The 19,368-nt window shown below is 46.7% G+C and overlaps 1 protein-coding gene across 1 annotated transcript; it reads right to left on the bottom strand.

Moving 5' to 3' along the window:
• Nucleotides 1–11,125: 11,125 nt before the first annotated feature.
• LOC122368732 (chitin deacetylase 1-like) lies at nucleotides 11,126–17,958 on the bottom strand. The gene is made up of 11 exons (XM_043342946.1): nucleotides 17,128–17,958; nucleotides 16,622–16,798; nucleotides 16,165–16,269; nucleotides 15,611–15,751; nucleotides 15,183–15,307; nucleotides 14,405–14,613; nucleotides 13,888–14,009; nucleotides 13,400–13,629; nucleotides 12,813–12,983; nucleotides 12,277–12,408; nucleotides 11,126–11,907 (listed from the first exon to the last, which is right to left on the bottom strand). The coding sequence occupies exons 1-11, from the start codon at nucleotides 17,165–17,167 to the stop codon at nucleotides 11,761–11,763; spliced, it is 1,599 nt and encodes a 532-aa protein (XP_043198881.1). The 5' UTR covers nucleotides 17,168–17,958; the 3' UTR covers nucleotides 11,126–11,760.
• Between the last annotated feature and the right edge of the window lie 1,410 nt (nucleotides 17,959–19,368).

The following is a 19,368-nucleotide window of genomic DNA, read 5'->3' as shown; positions in this document are numbered from 1 at the left end:
TGCGCCGGCACCTCTCTGCGGAGCGGTAGCGGCGCCGGCCTTCCTCTGATTGGCCGAGCCGGCCGCCCGGCTGCTGCTCTGCCATGCCGCGAGTATGTACTCCCGTGTGGGCGCACGACGGCCGCGAACGTGGGCGCTGGTCACAGCGTAAAAACAGCCATAAGAACCGACCAACAAAAACAGGGGTAAACGAACGCCTCCATTCAGGGCCCGGTCAGCTGGCCGGGACAAAAACAACACCGCTCGCTTCCGGACACGCACCGGCGCACACTGGTCGGAAACGCCCTCACGAGAGGCCACGGGCGATTCCGGAGTTTCGGATTATTTTTTATATAGATCGATTTGAAATTGATCAAATTATTATACTTAGGTCAAAAAACTAATCCGGGTGACCAAAAATAACTGTAATCAGCCCCCGAAGATGGGGTATCCCAGAACTCGGAAACTGACGCGGAGCAGGAGGTTTCTTGAGCCGGATATTCAGAGTCTTATTGCTGATAGACACCAAATTGAAATCCCACATATTATGCATCAAAATGTTCGTTATGAAGTTGCTGACTGGTCAGTGCAAAATTTTTGGCATATTAAATCCCTAACTAAGATGTACTATAGCTTTTTTATGAAGGCTCTCCTACAGTGATTCTGGAATATAACTGCAAAGTTTAGGTAAGGAAACAACAGGTAGTCCCATCTAGTTCCACTCTGATTTTTTGTGAGATGAAGTAGGATTTAAATTCACACCAGGGCAACATAAAAGCTAACTGCGCATATTTGCGCAAAATTTGCAGGAGCCGCTCTTCCTACCCAACTACCGCCCGCCCCGCCCCAGTTTCGGCTCGGCCGCCGCGCCCGGCTTACGCTGACCTGTGTGGCCTGCACGCATCCATGCGTAGTTGACTGGTCATTAAAAACAGATGCGCTTGAGTTTATGAATTTTGTGAAAAGCGCGTTTTATGTATGCATTTATGTATGTATTGACATCAAAAGCCTTCCACATATTGCGTGGCGATTACGGCTTGCATTTAGAGAGCCTTGCTATTGACAACCATCACTCGGCTGAAGAAAGTGGAAATTGAAACCTTCGTGAATATAAGACGCTGCAAATATAGGACACCTGTCACTGACGTCAGGTTACCTTGGGTCGTCTTTAGTTACATTAGATTACAATTCCGGTATTTAACCCTGGCCGGACCGATTGGTTTTCTATATTGACCGGGGAGGGTTGGTACAACTCCCTCGCCGTTTCGCCTCTAATTGAGCTAGAGCCTCGCGGAAAAAAGCTTGTGTGCCGTTATAAGACGCAAAAATCAGGTACTACCCGATTTTAAGGTCTTAGGTCAGCCAGTGACCTCTTAGGTCACGTAAGTGCCACAAGGCACGGGTTCGGTTTTAGGTTAATTACTTTACCAAAAAATGGTCGCACTGCCGCGATTTTGGCATCATCGTGTTTGTCTAGCTCAGGCGCGTTGAATGCTATACTTGGTGTTCGGGTGAACTCAACTTAAGGTGTTAACCTCGGGTCAAGGTCAGGTCGGAGCCCCTCAGGTCACGAAAATGGTTGAATGAGGTCATATTGCATATCATTCGATTCGGCAGGTCTTCCTGAGTCCAATGGTGGCTTTCCCGACTCTCTAGCTCCATCTGATCAGGAGTTATTGACGAAAAACTTATATGGCCTTAGTGACGTCATACATGACGTCACGCAAAGTCAACAATGCTTAAGTCAAGCACTGGACCTTGCAAGAAGTGCATGAAACCATTCCCGGTGCCCGAATAGCAGCTCCCAATTTCCCTTGTTGACTTAAAGTGGTGTTAGATCCTGTATTATACTCAATTATGACGTCATAACTTAACAGATGCACGTCATATATTTAGTGCTTGACATCCAAATGATAGCTTACATATGACAGAGAAGGTATGCAAAGTTTTATGAAGTTTGCTTGACTAGTTGTGGAATAACAAGCAAAAAACTTTTGCGGGAAGGCCGCTGGCCTCTCGCTGGAGCGTTTCCGACCAGTGTGCGGCGGCGAGGAGTTTCACTCGGCTTCATGGGCGGAGCAAAACAAACGATGCCAACGATCACTGAACGGGATGGTAATGGCACCCACAGCAAAATTGTATCAAACGCTCAGATAATGCGCGTAGATTTTAAACTATGGTAACTTGAACGTTAATAAACTTTGGACGGACAGCGCCATACGACTACCTAGCATTTGTAGTTAGATTTTCCAATCACGTAGGGAATAGTGGGGTAAGACGGACCAGCTAAGGCTGGCTTGAAGTCGAATATCTTGCTACACTGCTCTCGAACCTCATATTATAGTCTTCTGAGTGTTTATTCCTTTCTCGGTTGATATGTGCAAAGGCTGGATTTAAAATTCAAGATATCTAGGCGGTGGTTACCCTTAATTAAGGGGACATGTCAAAAACACCGACAAGAAAAACGCGAGGTAAGACGGACCACCTAGCAGTGTCTGCTATCTATTTATGTTTGTGAGACTTGTGCTCTGACTTATGTGCTCTTGTAAGAAGAAGTAAGCAGAGTGGTAAAATAACGAAGTAAGCCTTTATTCTGTAGGACTGAGGACATGGGTGGAAAAGCAACTAAAATCTGGGAAATTATGTGTTGACTGTCGTTTGACATGAATGCATGTTAACTCAGCACTTACATATATATGGGTCATGGCTTGCCTCACATGCAACAAAAACTCCATCCTGAAAAAGATAAATTATTGAAAGTTGTGTCAATGTTTTAGCAAGATTTTTATCTGATGGTAGAATGGACCACCACAGGGTAAAATAGAGCACAGCATGCTCCGTCTTATCCGTAATCTAAGTTTTGTCATTATCATGACATAACTTTGAAACTTTGTCTTAAAGTGTAAACATAACATTATTATTAACAGTAAAGTGAAAATTAAAATTAATCATGCAAGAAAGGCGCCTAAATTGAATCATCTTTAGACCTCTTACATTAGATCAGTTTGACGTAAAACAACATTGTTTCCAATGGTTCTAAAGCCATGCATCCTGGCTGCTGGCCCCATGAGCCCAAGGTTGCAATTAACGCGAGGGAAAATAAAGGTAGTTATAGCATAAAGCAGCGGATAACAGCAGCGGTTTAGCCGGGAAGGCTGGTGGTCCGTCTTGCCCCACTGGGCCGTTTTACCCCACTTCCCCATCCCATATACCTACTTAAATAATTTATAAATTGCCTTAAATTTATCAATCAGGCAAAGCTTTGTGTTCGTCTTTGACTTATGACCTAAACATTATTGGCACCAGGTCAGATCAGGCTTACTCATGGCTCTAAAAAGACTCGTATTTTGTCCCAACCTAAAGGGCCCAGCAGAGGTATGTACTTATCTGATGTTTTGCTCCGAAAAAAAAAAACAGAAAATATTAGAATCCTTACGATTTTGAGTGGACTTCAGCTATTTCTCGTCCTATGCCTACCCAATTATAATCACTATTATCATTATTATTGATAAATAAAAGAAACGTTTTGACCGATAGGCCTACGCATGAAAAGCCTGATTTTCTAACCTTTCAAGTTGTCTATCATTTTCAACAATTCTATTTTAACATATAAGCGACTCATGCGCCCGCGACAGAGATTAGAGCTGGTTTGAAACCGATGTTATTGACAGAGACGGTACACCTGGCCAAAACATTTTATCTACAGAGCACCTGGACGGGTCGACGTGCAGATACGCCACCTTTTAGCCGTCTAATTGGCCTAATCTTTCAACTCGGCTGCAGTCGTTCCAGAAATAGCACATGCACGGCGCGTTTATCTCTATTTCATTCGCCGCCATTTTCAGCATGCAGTCGACCGCACGTCTCATCCGTGAAGTGAAATAGCGATAGTGTATAGAAGTCTACGCTAATGAGGTCTCGGCCCAGCTGCCATTTCCCGCCCATCTCTTGCACCGACCTCTCTCCGGTAGAGGAGCCTACATCAGTCCATGTATGAACTACCAACCCGTGACGCGACGCAGATGAGTCGGCGGAAATGGCTGTGGTTTGGATGGGGGACCTCGGCATGTTCAGCGCTTCCTTCGTGCGCGTCCATGTCCATTGTAACTCTTAAGGGATTCATACTTACCTTACGGAGATGCATTTGCCGATATACCTAATAGGAATTTCGACAAACCATTTTAATGACCGTGATGCTTGGAAGATGAGATTCGATTGGTTGAAAGACTTCAAAACAATGCAGATCGTTACGGTAAAGCAAAATTAAGATATCCATTCGTTAAAGGGACTATCCCACCTTTAACATGGGGTTTAAGTTGAGATAGCCAAGTTTGCGGCGAGGTTCAGAAACCACTATCTATCTAGGTTGCAACCCCCGCGGCCTCTTGGTGTTGAAGAAATTCGTTCCCTTCATTTGAAAATGGGCCTTGCGCAAGGCCCTATCTTCAACATGGAGCGACCGTTAGTGTGACGTCACCTCGTTTAGTCATTCTGATTTAAATGGGTTTGTTCGTTGAAAAATCGCTTAAAACTTGGTCTGAAGTTTGTTGTGGTGCCTACAGAGTAAAAAGAATCAGCTTTATGACAGTAATGTGGCCTGGGGAAGTAGGTAATTTTGGGCTGTGACGTCACATATTTGAAAGTTTGTGTTTGGAATATGGGAAGCCTAAGATGTTTAATGAAAAATAAATGCCAGAACCGTGTTCCTGGTCATCCAATCTATAAAGTCGGGCACAATTTAACTGGTTTTAACAACATTTTAGAAGGTAGGATAGTCCCTTTAACAAGAATGCTAGCCATTGAAAATAGTCTCGACTGACACGAACAAAACAGTTAATTTCCCATTTCAATTTCAACGGAAGGTAGGCATGATAAACGTTCAGATAGTAGCGCCCACCATTGCGCTGAGATCTCTTCAACGTACCAGCGCGCACTGGGGAGAGGGAGTGCTCTCACCCGCCATCAATGCTGCATCCCCCCAATACTGATTACAATGCAATGCAGCGCAGCGTTCGCGTTGCGGCTAACCATTGTGATCGAATGAGACAATTGCGACGCAGCGCGGTGTTTTGCAGCGCAGGGTGTCAATTGACACGGCCGTGTGATATGTGTCGCGCGCGCCACGTCTGCAGTGTTGGGTGACGATTGCAGCGCGCGGCGTCGAATGCAGCGCGGTGCGCCGGCCGTGCCGCTGCGTAGGGAGCCCACTGCGCGTCTGCGGCCTGTCGATCTCGAGCGCCGGAAACCGACCTCCTTCCGGCCGGAGGCGGGTGATATCGGTCCCCGGATGGCGACAGCGCATAATACCTACGCAGGCCATCCGTTATGAATCGGCCCCGGGCGGAGCGTTACTGAGAGGCTGGGAAGAAAGGATCAAAGGCCTGGTGGCACGAGACTGCAAGTTGCGAAAGGCATATGAGCTGTAGAAGTTGGCCAATGACCAAAGTGATATTCACTGAAGCGTTTCCGGCAGGCCAGAAATATTAAACGGTGGGTGAGATATATGGTTAGCATGAGGAATCCCTCTTGTGTGTAGGCTGTAGAGTGTAGAATGTAGATGCACACATTCATAAGCGCAGAACAGCGTGGCTATCAACCCGAGTAAGAATTCCGAGTAGGAGGGAATGCTATGAGGAACATGACGTTTATCGATATGGATATTATCAGTGACTGTCAGGAATGTTTCCCATAACTAATACAACTGTTGTTAATGGGCAATGTGTCGAGAGACTACGAAAAATGCATAAAGTCGACGACCGATGTGGGCGAGAAATGTTAACAATGGCTAAGAAATGTCGTTGGCTGCGTATGATGAATATGCGAAAAGGAATGTCGTGTAATAAATAAGTTCTTGCATTAGCGTTTTAAAGTCAATCTGCGGCTCCGAATAAATTTGTCGGTCGGTTTGACTTATTCATTAATTTGAAAATATTTTCAAACGTTTTGGATGATTGCAATACATGCCGATACATGCTATCAAAAATCGATAAATTATGTGAAATTTATGAATGAATGTTAGACAATTTAACGATGCGCTGTACGGGAAGGCATGCGGTTGAACTCTGTGACAAGTAAGGTCAATGGCTGTGAATAATGTGGTCGGATACTGTACCTAAGTGAGTGTAAGAGGCATGATCGGATCGGATAAAAATGAAACCGTCTGTGGCTTAGTGTGGCTAGTGTCTGTGCCTGTGGCTAGCTTGGTGTTAACCCGCGACCGCCTGGGGGGGGGGTCGGATCCGACCCCCCCCCCCTCCGTTTTTCTTGAATAACTCATGAACCACTTTCGCTATCTACTTGAAACTTGGTATACCTTCTCCCCCATCAATTTGACGTCTCCTGTGCGATTTGTAAGAAAAAATTTCAAAAAAATTTGAGATATATCGATTTTAGTGATGTAACTACATGGCGTTTTTAGTCAAAAAGGGGTAAATGTTTAAAAAATCGCCAAAAATCAGGGTTTAAAGCAAATTGCAAATTAAGGACATTAAAAGACGCAGCTCAACGAGTTCTTTTAAATGGTTATCTCGGATTTTCCATAAAATGCGTTTTTCACCCCTAAAAATTCAAAAACTATATTTTTTGGAAAACAGCTAATAAAATCCAAAATTTTGGGAATTTCCAAAAAACCGGAGTACATGTTGTAGAACTCTATTAGAACATTAGATGTCCCAAATTTCAACTTTCTATCTTGATTTTTGACCCCCAAATTGTAAAAAATAGCTCCAACATGCATAGGACATGGTGACGTCATAAGCATTTTCGTGAATTAGAGGCACTTCTGAACATCGCATGTGAAAACAAATGGCACCACTAGATTCCTGGGACAAAGCTCGTCTAGAAAAGTGCATTTTTATGTCAAAAGTAAAAAAGTTGAAAAATTGACCTTTTTTCTCAGCCCTCGTATAGTATAAACGATTTTTATGCTTTCAATGCACACTTATCACTAGTACAGTGACTTGGGGTCACATATAACCATTACCATCGGATTAGGCGTGAAAAATAAGCCATAAAACATGTGTCGCACGCCCATGTAGCAGAAATTGAAAACCGTGACCTTTCGTGACCTGACCTGACCTTGACCCGTACTTAGTATGACCCCTATACACACATGGTACCTTCACTAGGCCTTTGAGGTCATTTTTGGTGAGTTTTGAGCAGCAGCTATCGATTCCGCTGTCCGTAAGCCTAATCATGCAAAACCCCTGAATTTGACCTTTGACCTGACCTTGACCCGAAAGTTGACCTCAATCTTAAAATCTTAAGAGTGCTTTGGGAAGGTCTCGTAGAGACCTTTCGAACGCCGCCTCGCGGGGCTCGATACGACCATTGGTTCTCGAGATAACAGGGGGGGGGTCGGATCCGACCCCCCCCCCCCCCAGGCTGTCGTGGGTACGGAAATAGCCCAGGCGGTGCCGGGTTAAGAAGGTGTTCTCTAACTGTGAATATGGAGAACCTACGTTGGCTAAGGCCAGGATCTACTACTGTGAAGAAAGTTGTCAATGGCTCAGTCATGGCTATGGTGAACGCGGTGACTGTGAGAACTGACTGACTGAAGAAAAGTCGGTGACTGTGAGAGAGGTGCCCTGTGACCACTGACTGTCAGTACTGTGATGCAGTCTTAACACGTGCAGTTTAGCGCGGAGTGTATGACTATCCCGCAATCATCACTGACTTGGCACGACCGTCTCCTACTCCACTGTTCATCTGTAAATCGCTCAATAATGGAAGCTTGCTGCGGCCGGGGGAAGCGACATATATCTTATGACCTTAGCGTTGAAAGCAACCTTTTTACAATGTGGCGTTGAGGCGATATCGTCCGTAGGTATAATCTTAGAGCTTGGCCTGCCTGTTTCGCTTGCGTTCCGTGCAAGGCCCGTCGCTAAAACTGCAATAGGAACGAGTCGGTGGCATGACACGGTACTGACAATACGGTTTACACCTAATCGCTGTTATTATGTGGTAAATATAGAGGAGAACGTCACTTAACGCAGTCACGGAAAATGATTGCGTGAACAAAAAAGCTCGTCTTTGTGACTTGCAGATTGTTTTGTGAAATGTGCACCCTTCTCCAATCGTATAAGAGCCGTTCCACTTGCGTGTTTTCACACGACAGGTGATCTATGTCAAAGTGGAGATACTTTGCGAGTGTGAACGACACAGTATTGAGCCGACGGCTGGCGTGAAAATGACTGGTTGCAGCGGGCTGTTACCGGGCCGTTCGAAAGAACGATATGCTAAAACTGCTTTGCCTTTTTCCGGTCTCAGAAATAGGAGACTGGCAGTGTTGGCGGAATGGCTTGTGATCGTCGACAGTCCAATGCAGAGGAAAATGGGGCCAACATCGGTAGTAACACCTAACGCCACGGTCAGTTGCCGCTAAATAACATGACTTCCGGCGGACCTATCACCAAGCTGATTGTTTTCCACGATAACCGACTTCATCAGAAAAACTTCACGAATGTTTCAAATATTCTTACAGAAGTTGATCGTGTCTTGCAGAAGGCATTCTTTATATAATGCACAGCTGGTACACGAAGTTAACATTTGGTGCAGTGCAATCATGAACCGTTTAGCGAGGAGCACAACAGATACTGACGTTAGTCCCCGGTATACCTATAACTCGCTGGTAGAACTCGGTATCAGATTAAGCAGTCTGATCACGTTTGTGAGCCGGTGGAACCCCTCGCTTTTTTCGCGAGTAATTTGCGTTAAGAGGGGTTGGAATACGACGAAAAACCTCAAGGCTCAAGCAACAATTTTATACCTACCTTAAAAATTGCACGACCCAACTCACATGGCCTTAGACCTGTGGTCTGTTTTTCGAGACCATATCAGGCTAGAATAGCGATTCGGTGTATGTATACAAGTCAGGGATGTTATCCACATATTACCATGTTGTTTTGTAGCTAGAAACGTGCGATGCGAAATGACGTTTGCCCCATCGATTATGGTGGGTGTCAAGGTCACGTAAAGGTTAAGTCAAGACTGTTGACGACCTCAGATGACCTCGGTCGACTCTTTTGATTTAACAAATTTTAGTGTGAGTTTTGAGGCTGATTTCGAATATAGCACCCATTTGAACACTTGATTATATATTAATTTAAGTGCTTATGAAACATTTTCATGGGCACCAAAAGGAATGATCGGATCGATCCCTTCCCACTATAAGTTAGCGGCTGTGAAAATACAAAAACGGGCGAGTGCTCTAACGCAAATCTTTCAGAAAGGGAGCACGGCTCCAAAGATGCTTGTATGTAGTGTACTATGTTGTATGCCTATCAATCGAACAGTCGGTGCGGGTAAAGATCTGTTGAATCGCAGGGACGTTTAATCTGTAGGTATTGAATGTTGGTAGTGACCAATATAGATTAAACGTCCCTACAAATATCCAGAAATAAATCAACGCAGTAGGAAGCCCTAACATTGACCTGACCTCGGACATAAACGTTCGACGCTCAGCAATGCTGCAGGCGGACTAATTGGCACCGACACAAAAGGCCTAATCTGGGATTATTCGTACGCATAAATAAGACAATAATGGAGCATAATTACCTGAACTTTTATTATTTAAATATCTAATGTTAAAATTAAGGAATGTGCAGCGGACGCCAGGGGCAAGTTCAAGCCGCTATCAGGTGTGCCATGAACAGGGTTAACGTGCTTGATGTTGAGCCTGTAGCCATACGATCCGAGCATTGAGCATTTGCATGGCAGGGCGATTTTTCTTCCCATCAGAATTTGCATAATACGATATCGTCTGTAATCAGCATGAAGGGCTGGGTCAACCTCACTGATGACCGGCATTTTCGCTGTGAGAACTGTGACCACTTTCGAAGGCGCCCAGGCTTCTGAGCCCACCTCGCTGAGGGCATCAGCGCCATCTGTGTTGCAGTAGTTGGTTTTACACCCACAAGGCTACGCCCGAAACAACTGTGACACAACAGATGGATTACACAAATGCTTTTAACGATCGAGGGCTGCTGGACGGTCAGGTGTGAGTATTCTGGTTATAGCGACTAAAATCGAAATCTGATAACATTACATCTTTTTGCGTCATCCATCCGCGCCAGGGCGGCCAACCGATCGTAAATCGTAATACTTCTAGGTGGGGTGGGGACCTTTTTACGCTCTTCTAGTTCGGCTCATATGTCACTTTGCAGCATCACCTTTCCATGCTTCTATCCTCAGGATACTGAAATCCTTCTCCTCCACGCCGCAACCCCCCTCCGGGCTGGACAGGCAACTTTATCTCATGCGGGCTGCTCCCTTGGAGCGGCACCGCTGCTCCTGAGGGAGCGCACCCCGTAGCCGGGTGCAGTGAGTGCCTTGGGGCTGGGTGGCCTGTCCTCTGGACGGGCTCAGCCCCGGCGACTCACTAGGGTGCCTGCCCAGACCAATGTCTCCCCCTAAATCCTATCATCCTTCCGGCTCTGCAATGGTCTTGTCGACCGAAAGGGCCTAACCCAACAAAACAAACAAACAAACACTTTGCAGCAGGTGATCTGCAGTGTTTGAAAGAGCGTTAAAAGATGAACCAGTCTATAGGTTATTTCTAATTTCAAGTCTACGGTCAGGTACCCAAAGATCATCAAAGATCACATTTTTCCCATTCTGAAACCATTCGACAAATTGGTTCATGCCTATTGCCTATTGCCTAGCTCACGAAATATTAGGGCTAGGACGTCGCAGAAAAATTTTTGAAAACCCATTTAAAGGTCTTTCGCTAAGGTGCCCTCTGATCTGACCTAAGGCCATCAGCTTGGCCTCCGAAGGGCAAAAACCGTCAAAGTTGTTCTGTGTTTTTATTCATTTTCAGGCAAAGCTTTTAATATATCGAAGCACAGCACATCTCGGATGTATTCATCGCTCTTAGGTGCCTATCAAAGATCATTGTCGAAAACTGCTTGATACATTCAACGATTGAAATAACCTAATGGGTGGTCAGTGGTCCCTGACGTAATTTCCCAATTCAGTATTCAATTATTACCTACCTAATGAATGATATTTCAAGGTTCTGTGCTTACAACTCACTCAAACTTTGCAAGCACCCGCCATGTTCCGAACAATTTAGATTTAACGATTACACGATGGCTTATGACATGCAACTACCATTTTTTATCCAAGCAAATAAAACTCAAGTACCCACATGACGCTTTTGAAGCCTTTATTGATAGTCGCAACCAGTGTCCACGTTCCCGATAACTTCATAAATATGCCATAACAACTCGCAACATCAGCGTAACAACACCGTAACAACAAAGGCAGCACTAAGCAGATGCATGTGCGTGTTGAGTATATAAAACAATCAACACCAATAACTTAGGGTTGGTGCAATAAAATACTGCGCAATTCCTCACTCGCATTTCAACGCCGTAGCAGGCTACATTCACGCCCGTACGACTCGCATAACATCCCAAAACGAGCTTAAAGGTAAATCGACCTCAAATCGCCGAAAAAACGTCACTCGAGATTGCCCCCAGTGCTCTTTTTCGGAGTCACCAGTCACTGACTCACGCAAGAGCAAATTGCTGATGATTAAAAATTAGCATGAGCTTTCGGTAGACGGTACGATGTATCAATTATCTGATGTGTCCCTCCGTCATCCTTATAAACTGCGTATGTATCATTAATCTTACTCCATAGTTCTAGATCACTGACAATACTTAGTTCGCTTGCCTTAGCGGTGGGTTTCCTCATTTCATAGCATCACCATTATTGGGTCGTAACAGGTTGGTGATACTGGAGTATCGTTATAGCATTTCTCGTGCCGACCAGCGCTCACAGGTCCACTCCGAACTCATCCCTCAGCCACGGGTAGTGGATGGGACACTCGAAGCACGTGTACAGGTAACGGTCCGTCCGGAGCACGCGGCTCCGAACGTGGCACGTGTTGGGAATGTTACACGCCTTGTCCTCCAGCGGAATCTGAAAAAAAAGATAAATTCACCATTAAATTGGGAAGATTTAAGGAAAATGTTCTCTGTTACAAACGATGCACATAATATAAGCGTGCTATGACGAAAAACAGGTAAATGCTCAAAATTCATACGCATGTCGAAAAAGGATATGAATATAAATTAATGCTTTCAAGTGAAGCACGAGTGGGTCAAATAAAAACGAAATGCATCCAACAGTTACAGCAAAAAAAAAAGATATCGCTTTCCATATTCAGTATGTGCTCACACAAATAGCCATTACCCAATTTCTGAAACGCGAAAACCATGCAAGCCGAGAGTCACAGCTCAATTTTGCTGTGACTGACTCTCCTCTGGTACAAACAATGGAATATCTGACCTGTTTGCCGCACTTCCACTCCTCCATCTGGTTGATCTGTCCCAGCGGTTTGGGGTTCTTCATCCACTGGATCACCTCACGGTTGTTGAGCACCCAGACATCCTGCATCTGACCGATGGCGTCCAGGAAACGCTGTATGCGGGACGGGAGCGTCAGAATTCAGAACTCAACAGTTGGGTCGCAGCCAGCCAACAGCACAACCGATCGGCAAAGGGCGTGGACACTGAACACCGGACAGTTGTCAAAACTGCACACATTTCACGAACAGTGCTGGACAAACTTTCACCAAAGCGTGCATGCAGGAGCTGTTGTCAAGCATCGCAATGGCCAGTGCCGAATAACGATGCAACGCAGCATTCCGGTTTAATTGAGACATAAATTTAAGACTAATCGCCCTTTATAGGTTTAAACGACGTCGTTAAAAATCAATTAGTGTCATGATGGCAGCATTTACGTCAACTTGATGTAAGGCAGTGTATTCTGCCGTACTTTTCATGAAAAACAAGAGGACAAACCACCGTTCGAGTGATACTCACGGAGAAGGCCTTGAGGTTGGACTTTTTCTGGAACCATCCGGTGTGGAAGTAGAGTCCGAACGGTGCCCGGTTCGTCGTGTAGTGGCGCTTGAAGTTGCTCATGAACACCTGGAACTGTTCCTCCTCGTCCTCCACTTGCGGACAGTTGTCTACCATCGCACACGTGTATTCCTGAAAATCGTGGCCAGTGGTTCTGAGGTAATGTTCTCAGCTAGCCTCACTTAGTCGGAAGTCAGTTTCTCGGTCTCGATAAGACTGTCCTAAATTTGAGATAAATTGCCTTATTAGGTAGAGAGTACGATAGCATGTTAAGTAAAACACAAGCTTGAGAAAAGTGCTAACTACCAAATAAAATAATAGTACCATTATGAGAAGCTAACATAATCTTTAACATTTTGATTCGTATGAAACTAAGCAGTTGCACCTAATTGATACATAACCGAAGGTTTGTTGTCAATAGTTAAAACACTATTCTTTAGAATTGTGTTTTTCTATTGAAAAACAAATCTGAGTTCCCTGACAATTTGGCAAAATATACGATCCCTTAGTTGTACCTTAACTGTCGGATCAATCTTGAATCTACTCACGTGCACTTTGAGCTGGTTCATCACCATCTCCCAGATGCCTGGGAAGGACCGCGACGGGCACTTGACTCCCTCTCCGACACACTTGTGCGGGATCCGGTAGTCGAGGGTGTACGGCCAGAAGGGGATATCGGAGTACGGAGCCGTCACAGACGAGTCGTACACGAAGCCGAACTCCTGCATCATCACAAACTGGCGGTTCCAGCCGACACGCAGGAACGGCACGCGCATACCTGAGGGGGAGAGGGGATGAAGAGTGTCACAAAATGACGGCTTTGGGGCGAGGTGCTTGGGATGCTGGTTACTTACTGCTTGTTGCATGGGACTGCATGCATGGGACATAAAAGACTTCGTTCGGCAAATTGGCAAGCACTCCTTTGAAACAACGTTTTATCACAGACTGATTAAAACAATAAGGCTAGTCGCTTAGGAAGACAACTCTGGTCGTTTAAGAAGTTTAGGAAAATGACTTCGGGAAAAGACGGACTGACCCCACATGTCCTCCATGGAGATTCCGGCGTAGCGGTTGATGATGTTGGCCTGGCCGACCATCTCATCGAACCAGTCCTCGATGGTGGCGTTGTTGGTCCACCAGTCCTCCGGCTTACGGTGACTGTGAAAATAATACAGGATCGGTAATCATGCCAATCACGAGACCCATCGGATTACCTTTGATTTAGTAGGACCTTATCGCTGTTTATGCCATTCAAGGAAATTATGTCTAACATTCGCGAAGAGTTACAATTCATTTAATTCATTCATTCGCTTATTCATTCACGCCTTCATTCATTCATTCATTCATTCATTCATTCATTCATTCATTCATTCATTCATTCATGCATGCATGCATGCATACATGCATGCATTCAATCATACGTTCTTTCATTGAGTTATCCATGCGTCGCAGGGTGAACGAAATCTGCCAAGGGCTTGACATCCAACACCCTCTTTGACACGGACTGACTGTCAGAGCTGCTGCTTTGTTGCGATCCAGAGTCCCAGACTCACGTGATGCTGTGCACGGCGATCTCGTGTCCGAGGTTCCACAGCTCCTGCACGTCCCGGTAGTTGGTGAACTCGTGGGAGACGAAGTAGGTGGCGTGGTATGGGCAGCCGTTCGGGTTCTTACGCTTCTCCTTATCAAACAGCTTCCTGTAGATGTCGATGTTCTGAGAGTTGACGGCGTCGTCGAAAGTGACGACGACCATTTGCGGGACCTGAAACGATAGGCGTGAGTGACTTATTGCCTCACTTAAGTGCGTTACGCGAGTCTGAAAGCGTAGGGAATCATGAGTGCCTATTTAGCTTTCTGATATTATTACAGAAATACAAAGTGATAAAAAAGATAAATGCGATAACGTACTTTAAAGTTCCATCAGCTTCCCGCTACTTCAACCAGCATTAACATATAACGTGGCCACGTTTTCTACTTCCCGAGTTTCACTTAACCTATACCGTGGTATTATACCTCTTTGCATTAAACTTGACCTCCATTTGGCTTGTTAGTTGTTTGCATGTGCATTGTTTGTAAATTAGCCCAACCATAACCGCGTCGGTTCCATATAACGACCCGCTGGCAGATCCCGGTTTCCAATGGCTTAGTTCCGCTCAAATAACTAGACTCTAAAAACAGCTGCCTACGCACCAATGCTTGTTCCAAACGACATTCTAATAACCTGACCCGATTCTAAGCGACACCCCACTGACCTAGCTCGACTCAAGAGTTAAGTGACACTCAAGTGACGCTCTACTGATCTGAGCGAGCTCCAAATGACGCTCCACTGACCTGGCTGGGCTCCAGGTTTCCGGGGATCAGGGTGCCGTCGGTAGAGCACCAGCAGCTGGGCAGAGTGCAGTTCTGGTACTTACACTTGGGAGCGGCGTTCGGGTCGTGCTCCGGGTCACACCAGCCTGCGGGGACGAGGTCACATGGTTCAGTGGTTCATGGTTCAGGAGAGTTCAGTTGGAACAATAGACCACAAATCGACTAAGCGGTGTATATTAATCAGACCACAGTCAGTCACACAAGACATTTACAAGTATCAGTACAAGGAGAACATAAAAACAGTCTCCAAATGCATGCATGTTAAATTTTTCAAATGTAAAACAACACACTGGAGTTCGTTCGAAAAGCTATTGTGCCACGATCATTCGAGTGCAGAGAAGTAAATATGTGGTGATTCGGTGATCGCTATTGAACTTTGAGGAGCATACCTTCATCGCTATTGTCCGGACAGTCATTTTGCCCATCGCAGAAGAGCTCGGCAGGAATACAGTCGCCCGTGCCGCAGGCGTGGTGGTTTTGAGGACAGATGGGCTCGATCGTGTTCAAAATCGGCTTCGGAGTGGTCATCTCTGTGGAAACAATGAGCGACATGTTAATGTCGGTTTTCGTTACAGAAGCACGAGTGTGTCATAGGTGTTATGCATGTAGTAATTGCAATATCGCAATGTGTCTGTGTGGTGCTACATTTGATATCTAACCGCGATTATAGAGAAAATTGTAAGTCTGGTGAATAAAACTGAAGAGAGAAAGAGAAGAGATCGAGAGGGAAGGAGGGAGAGGAAGAAAGAGAGATCAAGAGCCCTAAGGAGAGAGTCACGACCACCTCTCATGGCTGTGATAAATGCTTTATTAGCATCGCGTGGTAATCTTCACCGCTATCAAAGAGAAACGGTGCGAGACCACAGCCTCTCTAACCACTGAGACTCTCCGAAGTTAGCCACAGACGAAACCCACCCGAACCCGTAACCCTACCGGTACTTACGGACATTTGCTCCGCAGTTGCGCACTTTGGCCTTGAAGTCACAGATCTGACGGTCTATGTCGAACATTAGATCTCGGGAACATTTAAACTCGTACACTTCTTCATCTGAAAAAGGAAGAAGAAAGGACGGGTAGTCGGGTATGAATAAACACAACTTTAAGCCACAAATCAGCAACACCATCCTGACTGGTGGGATACTTTTCATGCCTTCAGCCATACAGTGCTCTCATCCCTGACCCGGCCCATATCGCACCAACTACCGCTATAGCATGCTTTGAGTGACTACCCCAGCCCTCTGTCGTATATATCCACTGAAACCCAAGCCCAGGACGGCAGCAGAATTGTAATTGCTCACCGATGCAGAGGTAGAACCTCGAGATGCTGCCCGAAACCATCCGGGCACCCGCTCCATTACAACTGAAGTGTCATAACACCTAAGTTAGTTATAAACACTCACCGATGCAGAGATAGTACTGGGCGCAGCTGTCGCTGGTGTGCATTAGCTCAGGGTCCCGGTTCGGGTCTCGGTAGAACTTGCCATTGCTGACGCACGGCACCTGGTAGCGCGAGCTGTCGCGGTCCTTCTGCCAGGGGAACCGCAGCTTCCCCGGCCATTGCTTACCGTTGACGGCACCTGGCGCACGGCGAAGGGAAATGACTGGGAGCAAATGATATGCTACAGAAGGCAAAGAATGACTAACTACTGGCGGTATGTGCCAAGCTGACCAATACCGTAAGGTGAACGAAATCCTTCTCCGATAGATCATGGCGGTTACCGGTTTCACTTCAGATCAATGCACAAATATAAATGCACTTTTGGCAAATCGCAACATGAAGTTGTTCTGACTGCACTCGCCCTGTAAGGAGGGGGAGAGACACTTCTTCACTTCTCGCTAATTCGAATGAGATTATTGCTAACATCGGCGGCAGACCACAGTCCAGCCGTAGGTAATTTGATCTTACCTGCGCAGAGGAGCGTCACCAGCCATATCGGGTGCCACATGTTGACTATCTGTCGTCTATCAGACGCCGCCAATCGAGCGACCGTCGAGCTCGAGCATCACACCAACACTGAGCTGACAAAGTGTGTCAGAGCAGTCTACGGAGCAGGGAAACCGAGCCACACGGCGACGGAGGCTGCGGCGACGGAGGCGCACATCGGGGCCAGCCGGGTCGGCCGCCCTGGGCGGAGAGAGGTAGAGAGAGGAGACACCCCGCGCGCCCCTCCTCTGCCCGGAGCAGGCACACGTCGAGAGGGTTCCTGGCACCGGCTGGGAAGTGTCACACTCACAGACATTCGCCGGAAGAAGAGGTCGGAACACCGCCTCGGAGGGTGTGGTCGGCTGAAGGAGTCGGGGACTATCGTGGAGTGTGGCAGGATAGATGTCACGAATTATGCTTCCTAAATGCGTTACGACATCGCTCTGCGTCTGACACGTGCCGAGCGGTATAACTTTGCTCAGTCATCTCCAACAAAGGACGATGACCAATTCGCAGTCATCCCCACAGCGATGTTCCATATTCTTTGTTCCGATCCCCGCGGCTGGTCTGATTATTCGGGTTTCGATCGATCTCCTTCACCCCATTATTGGCGGCTGTGTCGGCGACTCGTGTGGCCAGCGGGCCGGAACGGGGCCGTCTCTGCCCTCGTCCCGCCCGTCGAGATGTCTCCAGTCACGACACGCTCCGCTGCGCCGCCGGGACGGCTCGGGACGCGCCGGCGCACTGCACGCGACACCGGCCGACAGGAAACCGGCGAGAAAGTAGAAACTGCTCCGGCGCGGCCCGCCGACCTGAGACTGCAGTTAGGGGAACGACACCGGCGGGAGGCGGTCACGACCGGAGTCATCTGCCGCGCCAGGGGCGAGTTCATTGCTCTCAGCAGTGACCGGTCATCGCTCGACAGTGATTACAGTCACGTCCAGTGACCCGTCACCGCGTGACAGCGACTACGGTCGTTCCAGAGCACGCAACCATATCGCCGTAGCTATGAAAAAAAAATCAGAAACCAACACGGCACATAAAACTGCCACGGCTTGGGGATTGCAACAGCATACACTGTCATAACACCGCGGGCTGCAATGGAGACTCAAGTCGCAACTGCTTCGCAACATAACAGCAACGAGCGGTGGAGAATTCAACAGCAAACAACACACTAACACCGAGCGGTAGTCTTTGACAGCGTACAGCGCAGAAACGCCGAACAGTGGAGACTGCAATAGCAAACAGCACAGTAGCACCCAGCGGTGGAGACTTCAACAACAGATTGTACAGTAGTTCACAGCGGAGAAGACTTCAACAACGAACATCACCGTAGCACCAAGCTATAGAAATGTAAACACCAAACAACATGCAGAAGCACTGAGCGGCGGAGACTGCAACAGCGAACAGCACAGTAGCACCGAGAGGTGGAGACTTCAATAGCAAACAGCACTTAAACCGCGAAGACTTCAACAGCTAACAACATAGTAGCACCAAGCGATGGAGACTTCAACAGGAAACAGCATAGTAGCACCGTAAACACCAACAGTAGAAAACACGGTAACACCGCATGCTAGACTTCTATAGCAAACATCACAATACCTCGTGGAGACTTCAACGGCAAACATCACAATAACACCGAGAGACGGAGACTTCAACAGCAAACAGAACAGAAACACCGTAACACTGAGCGGTGGAGACTTCAAACAACAAACAACACAGTATGATTACGCGGTGGAGACTTCGACAGCAGACAACAATGAACACAGGAACACCGTAAATAACTCAACAGCAAACAGTAGGTACAGTAACACCGAGCAGTGGACAACAGCAAACAGCACATCAACACGTGGAGACTTTAACTCCAGACAGCAAAACAACACCGAGCGGTGGGGACCTCAACAGCAAGCAGTACATAAAGTTACACTTGGAGAATTCAACAGAAAACAGTACAGTAGCATCGAGCGGCGGAGATTTCAACAGTAAACAGGACAGTAATGCCGGGCAGTGGAGACTTCAACAGCACGCAACAAAATACCATACGGATCCCACAGGAAGACATCAACAGCAGACAGCACAGTAGCACGTGGAGACTTCAACAGCAAACAGCACAGTAGCAACGAGCGGTGGAGACTTTCACGACAAACAGGACAGCAACACATGGAGACTTCAACAGCGAAAAAAGCAGTAATACAGAAGCACCAAGCGGCGGAGACTTCAACA

The sequence above is a fragment of the Amphibalanus amphitrite genome, unplaced genomic scaffold (genome assembly GCF_019059575.1).
Source record: "Amphibalanus amphitrite isolate SeventyFive unplaced genomic scaffold, NRLGWU_Aamphi_draft 000971F_arrow, whole genome shotgun sequence".
Lineage (NCBI taxonomy): Eukaryota > Metazoa > Arthropoda > Thecostraca > Balanomorpha > Balanidae > Amphibalanus > Amphibalanus amphitrite.
The sequence above is the reverse complement of the archived record's forward strand: the minus strand, read 5'-3'. Positions and strand labels throughout refer to the sequence as shown.

Excerpts from the sequence above, each read along its gene's own strand:
- LOC122368732 (XM_043342946.1), bottom strand. The coding sequence starts at position 17,167 with ATGTGGCACCCGATATGGCTGGTGACGCTCCTCTGCGCAG. Across the intron at positions 16,799-17,127 it reads GGTGACGCTCCTCTGCGCAG|GTGCCGTCAACGGTAAGCAA; the intron begins GTAAGATCAAAT and ends GCCGTGCGCCAG. Across the intron at positions 14,010-14,404 it reads ATCGCCGTGCACAGCATCAC|TCACCGTAAGCCGGAGGACT; the intron begins GTGAGTCTGGGA and ends TTATTTTCACAG.